This window comes from Nicotiana tabacum, chromosome 23, assembly GCF_000715075.1.
Source record: "Nicotiana tabacum cultivar K326 chromosome 23, ASM71507v2, whole genome shotgun sequence".
In the NCBI taxonomy this organism is placed as follows: domain Eukaryota; kingdom Viridiplantae; phylum Streptophyta; class Magnoliopsida; order Solanales; family Solanaceae; genus Nicotiana; species Nicotiana tabacum.
In genome coordinates this window covers 123,666,517-123,675,972 of record NC_134102.1, presented here as the reverse complement: position 1 = coordinate 123,675,972, position 9,456 = coordinate 123,666,517, and the positions used below count along the sequence as shown (strand labels likewise).

Below are 9,456 nucleotides of genomic sequence, written 5' to 3'. Positions count from 1 at the left end.
CGCGGATTTGTAGGATGAGATATGCATTATTGAACAAAAGATTTAAATTTTATTGGTTCAACCTTAAAGTTTATTATGATTGAACCTATTATATTCTTAAAATTATAAGTTTTGGCCTACTGTTTGCAGCACTTTTAATGAATTTTTACACAAATTTATGTTTCGCTGAAATAATGAGTTAAGATGAACCCAGTGTCTGAGTGCTACATCTGACTCTGGGCAAATGGGGAGAAATCATCCAACTCTTTTTCACTTCTGCTGGGATTTTAACCCTCGTCTCTCATGGTTTTTGTCATACTTCATTGACCGCTAGACCATATCCTAAACTGTTTTCTCAGTATGTGTTTCTCACTCGCCTCTAAAATGTGTCATAAACTTGACAAAATAATGCAGTAGCAGTAGCAGCAGCAGCTATATCAATTTTTAACTAGTATTTACACAACTTACACTTCACAAATTAACAGTTGAATATCTAAGTAACTGGATTTACTAGAACCTGTAGATGAATTGAAGTCAATGTACATTCACTTAATACCAGATCAAATCATACTCCTACAAACTGAAGAAATGAACCAAAGCTTAAGCATTAGTTATGTGCATTAGAAAGATCAACTCAAGAGTTTCTCTACATTATTCAACACTTCTATGCCCACCAAGGTTTCTCTGTAAAATCTTTTGAAATAACATATTGGAATCTTGAAGAGTAAGGTAGCCATTCAATTATCTGAGACGACTTTTTATTGGTTCGTCCGTCAATACATTTCTGAATGGAATCGCGAAGCTTCTTTTCAACGTTTTCCATAACCCAGTTAAGAAGATCATCCGCTGGAATACTAGCTTCCTTCGCGTATCTTTCGAGAACCTTAGGCAAGAATACTCTTTTTGACTTCTTTACGACAATATTAGCCTGTAGAAACTCTTTCTTTGCTGCTTCCAACTCCTCCACAATATTTAAGGCTGTGTACACTTTCAGCTAGAAAAGAAGAAAGAAGCCGAAGAAAGTGTTAGATGTTGATTCAATCTGCTTTAGATCCAATGTATATTGATAAGGCTTCACCTATTACTCCGTTTTGCTTCAAATCTATCAAGAAATCGTCAAGAAAGCGATATTGTTGGTTTACCAATATAAGGAGAAAATGTAACTACTTAATTACCAAGATATCAGAAGAAGCTCTGATGCACAGAGAATACACAAGAAAAAATAAAAATAATAAAACGAGAGAACATAAGTATTAACCATGGGATCGGAAAAAGCGCCAGTGCAAAGAGAAAACAAAACAAGGGGCTGGAACTCTTGAAGGGCGAATTTTGAACTGATGAGTTGCTTTTCTTCTCCCGATCTTTTCCGTAAAGCAGTTGACAGAATGGACTCTAACCACTGTAATTGGAGCAGAAACAGAAATTATAAACTGAAGGTGTGTCCTCTACAAGATATGACAAGCAAATATTAACAGAAGAATAATAACTGTGAATTTACTAGGCTTTGTAGCTAAGTATACATTTTGACAGGACTTCAATCACTTTCTTGATTGTTTTTGGCTTTTCAATTAGCCACAAGTGCTGAACCCCTAAAGTTTTCTCCCCTCTTTGACAAAGTGCATATTGGGACATATTAACATTCCAGGCTACTTATAATTAAGAAACAATTGTACTTATTGCATAAGACGACAACAACAACAACAACAACTACGTCTAAGTCCCAGAAAAGTACATATTGCATAAGGCTGACAACGGAAAACTAGCAACTTATGAGATGGTCAGAGCAAGAAAGCAGCACATAGAATCATTTTGCTCAATTGTCGTTATATATAATGAGCAAAAGAGGCAGGATCCAAATTAGTTTCTAATGATGTTATACTGCTATTCCTTAACTGGAGCTTTTAGGCATTCTAAATTAGAAATAGTGAATACCCGTCCAATCCGATGTGTACGCAGGCCAAAAATCGACTGTTCAATGGCATTGGCACTTATGATCTGGCCACCAACATTGTAAGCAGCCTGCACTATACAGAGAAGCAAATGGTGATTCAAATACTCAAAAATATATGCAGGATAAGTAGGCCAAGTAGATCAAAAAGAAGAAAAGGAGAATGACACATAGTAAACACAAATTAAATTAGACTACCTTGTGAAACAATGCCAATCTCCTAAGGGAGTTCTGTGGTATCCCATATGCCAGATATGCCTAGATAAGACAAAGAAGGAGATGTAAAGAAACATAATAAACGAATCCAAAAGGAGAAACAATACAAGCAAGAGCCATCTTTACATGTATGACTAAGGAATTGTACAAGTTGATCCAGAATGCCATCTTGGCATTGGTTTCCATCTGACTGATATTTGTTCTTTCCAATTGCTCCACCAAAACTCTGAAAGTTTGAAGCAAAGATACATATCAGAGTGGTGATTCTCATGTATTCTGTTTTTTTTGGTTGTTTTATAGGCGTCTTTGCTATAGAGAGATAAACCAGCATATGTAGCATGCATTGCACCAAATATAGAAAGTTGAAAAAGAAAAAAGATACCAAAAGCTTGATCCCCTTAGCAGACTATGAAAACGTATCTTCCACCTATATCATTTTTATCGAGTAGAGATTAGTTGATGCAACAAGATCTCCTCTATATTAGTATCTTTCACCTTTAAGTAATAGAAAAGTTCTAGAGGCATTACAAAAGGATGTAGGGTCTACTTAGGATATAGTGATTCCACTTACATACTTGTTACTTCTTTTAAATCGGGCCGCCATCAAAACAGTAATATCTTAACCGATCAAGAAAAATTGTAATATCTTAAAAGCGTATCCAGTAGGGTCAGAACTCCTTAGTATCTAAAAGAGATGATGCTTTACAAAATGGCCCAGATTAAACATAATGCTACTGGAATGAGAAAATGAAGAATTTCTGGAGCCTTTCCAGGTATCCTCTGATAACTACGTCAGGCAAATGATATTAACCAGCATTTAAGAATTCCTATGATCCAAATAGAGAATTGGCCCGTAACTATGGTTACAGCCTCTCATTCATTCTCGTTTCCTTTCTTTAAGGAGGGAATAAATGCTTAACTATAACATCGACTGGCTTTCTCAAGAGTGCTTATTTGGTCTTCTACATAGTTTAGTGTAGAAATGCAAGGGATGCTAGTGACCTGACTAATAGTTGTTACACTTCTAGAAAAAAGAAGAGCAGTAAAGGTTAACCCGAAGTTTCTTTTCCAGGCTATAATTTGGAGCATAACATAAATTTTGATGGTGGGCGTGGCCCCAATGTAGGATAAGATGCGGGAAACGAGGTTAGGGCATGGGCAGAGGAGAAGCCTAAATGCCCCAGAAAGGATGTGTGAATGGTTGGCTTTGGCGGGTACGAGAAGAGGTAGAGGGTGGCCTAAGTATTGGGGAGAGGCAATCATGCAGGACATGGCGCGACTTCAGCTTACGAGGACATGGCCCTTGATAGGAAGGTGTTGAGGTCGAGAATTAGCATTGAGGGTTAGTAGGTAGTCGAGCGTTGTTCTATTCTGCACCGGGTTAGTAGGGCTAGTCTGATAGTGTCTTGCCTTAGGTTGCTAGTATTACATGTTGTTTTCTTACTATCTTCCGCTACGATTTCCTAGTATCTTGCTGTTGTTACTACTTGTTGTTATTGCTTTCTTTCATCTATTTTTCTGGCTCTTAGACTGATGGTATTATCTTTTTGGCCTTTGTTGTTGTTACTGCTTGTTTCTAGTGTTCTTTGCATCTTCCTGAGTCGAGAGTTTATCGGAAACAGCCTCTCTACCCTACCCTCAGGATAGGGGTAAGATCTGGGTAGACACTACCCTCTCCAGACCCCACTTGTGGGACTCTAAGTCTCTACTGGGTTTGTTGTTGTAAAATAAATTCTGACTCAAATGGTGGCTCTGGGACAAACAAAATCATTAAAAAAGGGAGAAACAACCATCCTGTAATTCAAGAAAGACAGCATAGAGAGGTGGCAGTGGAACTTAATACTTCTCTTTCTTAGGGCCTCAACTTTCCAGTGGTAAACTTATGTAGTTTAAGCTTCTTTTTTGCTATTAAGGAAATGCACCTGTAGTTGCTGATGGCGTAAGATGCGCGAGAGAATTTATTCTTGTCTGTTGCTATCCAAGATATTTCAATAGTGGATTTGCAAAACCAATCTCTGTCCTCTTTAATATCATGCTTTGGAATTATCACATTAGTGGATGACCTTGATGACAAAGGTGATCGCTTTTCTTCAGTACTTGTCGATTGATCTGTACTACGGAGCCAACAGTATACTGCAGCCATACACCTTACCATTTCCTCAGACAACTTACTGGGGCACTGGTAAAGATGGTCTTTAAGACTTCGGGACAGAGGAGCTTTCTCCATTGATGTTTGCTCCTGCAACAATTGATAGAAAATAACATGAGTCGATCATGTGGAAAGAGATATCCCGCATAAACTAGAGGAAAAATAATAATGAAAGCTCTACAAGTACAAGGGTCTTTCTTTGACATAATTGGGATTGAATTTTTCATAGTGAGTAATTTGGATCCCGTTTCAGCAGAGAATGATAAAGGGCCAATTGAACAGCTTGTTTGTTAGTAAAGCAATGGGCAGATTCAGCACAGAGCACACCACAAGAATGTAATAGAACACTAGAGGATAAAAGCATAGCATAATGTTGGATAAGCTATTTAGAGAAAAGTCAAAAAAAATTACTCGGAAATATAGATATTGAATTTCATTTGATACTATACTGTGGGCACTGAGTATGAGTGGGGAACTCAAGTTTGTAGCATGCCAGAGTCTGGATTACAAGTACAGCCCAAAACCAAAGACTAATTACAATATTTTGAACCTAGAGCTGTATTAAGTTAGTTAGAACTGGTCAAATATTGAATTGCCTATGATATTTAGCTTCACCATGAGTTCCAACTTTCTCCATGCGTGTTAATTTAGGTTTCACTATTTAAGAACCAACAAAAAAAATTGAGTTGGATATAATGCGTTCATGTCGTAAAGTAACATGCTTAAATAATACTTTAACTTAGGTGTTCCACTTTAGGTGTGTTTCATACTGGTAAACAAAAGCTAAGGGTAGCAAAATATCAGAAGCAAAGAAACAAAAGTCAAAGTGGTTTGTCCTTTTAAAGTTTTCATTTTCCCAACAGAAAAACAAGAGTTCTGGGATTCATGTTTTTCGCCATATGGATACTGACTGGACAAGGGCTTAAGCAAGAGACCAACCAACTACAGCACAGTGCTAGGGGTGGCCACTTTAGCAGAAAGTTTCATTCTCTTAGGATTGGATCCTTACCTTAGCATGACCTGAACAACTTTTCTGAATGTGTGCATTAGCTTTACTATTATAAAATGAAGCATGTCTTGATTTTGACTGCGACAAGTTTCTCTTTCCCAATTCATTTATGGCAGCAAGATCTTGGAATGTCCGCAAAGGAAACTTTTTGGATGAGCAAAAGGCACTTGATATTATACTTGGGTGTTTTCTTGACTCAGCTTTATTATGTGCTGGAGAAGTCATGACCGAACTTTGCTCAGAAGAAGGCCGGCTAATGCATTCTTCAAAAATGCTCCTGTACAGCGAAAGGACATGCTGCTCACGGTTTGCAACCTCTTCTTCAAGTAATTCAATCTCAGCTATCAATTCTTTTGTCTGAAATGAGAAGAAAACAAATATTAACTTTAACTAAGTTAAGCAAAGCCAAGGTTGGGAGTTGAAATGAGCAGAGAACGTGAAATATTCGATGTTGTCAACCTTATAGACAAAATGAAATTACCTAAGTATTCTTTTAATAGATAACAGACTCCAACCAGTTGTGTTATCAGACACCATCGATTTTTTTACTTGACACGGAAATAAATTTTAGAAAAAAGAGACCATAAGATATGAAAATAGTAAATTCTCAAGTTAAAGCGAGAATGGAGGTCTTAGACAAAGTATATATATGAACTATATCCAGAACTATAATGGGAAAACTCAAGTCAAGGCCAATCTTTAGAACTGTATAGAGTTACTAGAAGACATGGTAGTCAACCATTCCAATTAGCAGATTGCACGAGTAAAAACCATTATCCGATGCTCCATTTCCTACATTTTTACCAAAACATCTCAAAGGTCTAAAGCGATAAAGAGAGTACAAAATGTCAGTTGTCAAAGGTCAGGTACCTGAGCAGCAAAATGCCTATGTCCAGGAGAGAGGGTGCTAGAAGCTCGTCCCATTGCCCTCTCAAGCACCATACGCATCGACTTTTCTTGCTGCAAACGCATTTGTAACTGCTCGATCTGTGCATATTGGTTATGTGAAAGACAATCATAAATTCAGATCATGGTAGAGTTTCTGAGAAGTTACTTTTGACTTCCAAATGAAACTAAGATATCTTCCGTTCCAACTAACGAGATAAGAAATTAGCTCTATCTATGGTATATAGTAGGAGAAACACAATGATATTGAAGTACTCTGAAATCTGTATGCCCATGGAATATTGGCCTCATTTCCATTTATAGATGTCCAAATGAATTTTCCGACATGCAAAACAAGGTTCATTTTCATTTTATCCTAAATTTCAAGATTGGAGTTTTACTGAGATCCTGCTTATATTAATGAGTTAGTAAACTTTTAGAGATGGATAATGAAAAACATGAAACCTCAAATTTTCTAATATTGTCTGTTTAATAAGTAAATTTTTCTCTACTTCCTAGTGGACAAAGATTGGAGAACAAGTACATTCCGTACCTAGCTTTAACAATAATAAAAATTCTATCAATACCAACAGCTTAGAACTAGAATCAATTTATGCTTTACACCAACTAGCTTGACATGGCTCAAGGTATCTCGAGTTGCTTGCAGTTTAAGTAGCAGCAAGGTCGACAAGTTGCATAGGTAATTTTTTTCTTTTTTTGGTAAAAAGATGTGATAATGGAATTGACTTCACAGACATTAAGTGAATAAAATTTACATCTTTTTCCAAGGAGACTCTGTGGTCTGGAACTGCCTCTCTGCTAATAATTTTGGAGAATTCATGTAATGGACTTGCTTTACAACTCCTTGCTGAAGGTAGCAAAACCTGCATATTCAAGATTATATCTGCTCATGTCATTTACTTATCTAATCAAACTTCATCATTCCTCTAAATAATGCAAGCACGAATTATTAAAGATCCTCAAATTTCGCTTATACAACAGAAGAAAAACATGAAGCTCTTACAGGTGGTTCATTCAACTCTTTTCTTACGGATTGTCTGTCTCCGCCTTTCGATACAGCAACGTTTTTGTCGGAAGCACTGAGACAAAAGCATAACCAACTTAGAAGGCCAACCACACAACTCAATTTTAATTCATGCACATTTAAATTAGCAATTAAAGAATGAATTGACACAAGATTCCCTACTTAATCAAATTAATCTCATCCTAATTTGAGCAAATGTAGTTTTTGTAAACTTCCTCCTTTGTGTTAGTTCATGTTCTTGGTCAGCAATATCTAGACACAGCTCTAGTCATTTTTCACCATGGATGTGAATCCAAGGAAAAGAAATAATAAGGATTAACTTAAACATAACAAGCAAACATCTGTAGCCATTTTTATCTTGTAAAGGTTCACACAAGTTGCTAACGTGAAGTGGTAATAACATGATTTTGGCGTTTATTTCAGAGGATTTACTGATAAACTACTCTGAAAATGATTCTTCTTTTTTCTCCTTCATATGCCAAAAAAGCATGCTCTTCTTGCAACATAAATGTACAACCCTATAAGGCCAAGTCAAAATATTCAAATGCATTTACACTCAAGTTAAAGTTAACCATCCAATTAGACCTTACTGATAAAATCAATAAGTTGAAGAGGAAGGCAAGTAATTTCTTCTCTAATCTTCACATCCAAGAACTGAACAAAATTCAGAAGATTTCGAAATCCAAGTCTTTGAACAAAAAAGATTTAGTCTTTTATACAAGAAAAGACAGCATTGCCTTTTTAAGTGGCAATGTCCCTCAAAATTTCATATCTCCTTAGTCATTGCTATATCTAAACCATAATTAACCATCTAATAAGTCAAGGAACATCCAAAAGAAGACAAAAACCGCACGATTAGAGGAAAATTAAAGGCAGCTAAGGCTAAAAAATTAACCTTTTACAACGCCTATGTTGGGCATAACCATATGCACATTTCCAAGAATTGCCATTTTCTTTCTTACCAACTCTTCTCTGATTTTCATCTATCACTAAACCATTCATTGTTTTTTCACTTTTGTTAGGAACCAACTAGAAAAGACTCTGATATCTCACATTACATTCTTGAATACACTACAAAACTCAGACATGTACATACATATTTAATAAACTCAAGCAAAAAAAGAAAAAGAAAAAGTCTTTTAGTATGACTTAACAAAGCAACAAAAAACAAATGAATGGGCTACAGAAAGAATAAATGAAGGAATGAAGGCAGGACAAATGATTTTTAATGGGTTTTTTTTAAATAAATAAATTGGACTATATTAAACTATTAATCTGAAGAAATTGAATGCAGAGAACAATGTAAAGAACAAGATGAAAGAAAAAGAATGGTGAAGTTGTAAAACAGCAAAGGCAAACTACTTAGTAAAACACACACACACACACACTGTAGATATACAAAAACTACAGAAATTACCACAAAGAGATGGGACCAAGTTAGCTGCAAAGCATTGAATTGCATGACTTAAGTGTAGTTGAGAGCATTGAATGAGATGGTAATTAATTTCACCTGCCACTCTTTGCTTTTACAACTCTTGATTTTGGTCAGAACTTTAACAAGAAAACTGAGGGGATGATTTTTTTTTTGAAAGACGGAATTGTTATAAGAAGAAGTGTAACTGTGCCAAGAATTTTAGCATCGGATGCTGACTTTTTAATTCATAAGAGTTGGCCCCTCTGTTAAATCTTCTCAGACCTTCTCATGTGGACCCGTTAACAACCTTCACATATCATAATATTCATTTATTCTGTTTTAAAACGGTCATAATAAACGGTCTATATTATTAGTCTTTTAAATTTTTTATGTCTTTTAAGAAAGAGATTATAAGAGCATTTAGCTCTCCCCACCATTCGACTCGCCTTTGTTAGAGAGGCTTTACCTCCCAAGGTGACCGACGTGAATCCGGATTTAGTCGGGTTCAATGTGAGTACCGAATAGCTGGTGAAAAATCAAAAAAAAAAAAAAAAATGGAAGCTCTCCCTAGCATTGAAAATCTACCAAGTAATTGGAATTGATGTTATTACCAAGGTAGTGATTACATAACCTAGTAATTACATAGTATTGTAATTAGGACGATCTATTTGTTTGTCACAATATAAGTACAATGTAATTATAAGTGCACGGTTTGGTTGCACAAGTATAATTACACAGTTATATTAAATTTTAAATATAAATTTAATTATTAAAAATTAAAAATTAAGATTTAACAAATATATGCCTTTAT

At 35.7% G+C, this 9,456-nt stretch overlaps 1 protein-coding gene across 4 annotated transcripts; it reads right to left on the bottom strand.

Moving 5' to 3' along the window:
* Nucleotides 1–457: 457 nt before the first annotated feature.
* LOC107770418 (uncharacterized) lies at nucleotides 458–8,864 on the bottom strand. 4 transcript variants are annotated; one of them, XM_075246348.1, is made up of 11 exons: nucleotides 8,742–8,864; nucleotides 7,211–7,286; nucleotides 6,963–7,070; nucleotides 6,172–6,288; nucleotides 5,302–5,658; nucleotides 4,066–4,382; nucleotides 2,270–2,369; nucleotides 2,126–2,185; nucleotides 1,912–1,998; nucleotides 1,238–1,378; nucleotides 458–973 (listed from the first exon to the last, which is right to left on the bottom strand). In XM_075246348.1, exons 4-11 carry the CDS (start codon nucleotides 6,271–6,273, stop codon nucleotides 644–646), a joined length of 1,494 nt encoding a protein of 497 aa, XP_075102449.1. In that variant the 5' UTR covers nucleotides 6,274–6,288; nucleotides 6,963–7,070; nucleotides 7,211–7,286; nucleotides 8,742–8,864; the 3' UTR covers nucleotides 458–643. The 4 variants fall into 4 exon arrangements, with proteins under 4 accessions (XP_075102449.1, XP_075102448.1, XP_016445216.1 ...); XM_075246347.1 differs by having other exon boundaries at nucleotides 8,649–8,859; XM_016589730.2 differs by lacking the exon at nucleotides 8,742–8,864 and adding an exon at nucleotides 8,127–8,596.
* Nucleotides 8,865–9,456: the final 592 nt, after the last annotated feature.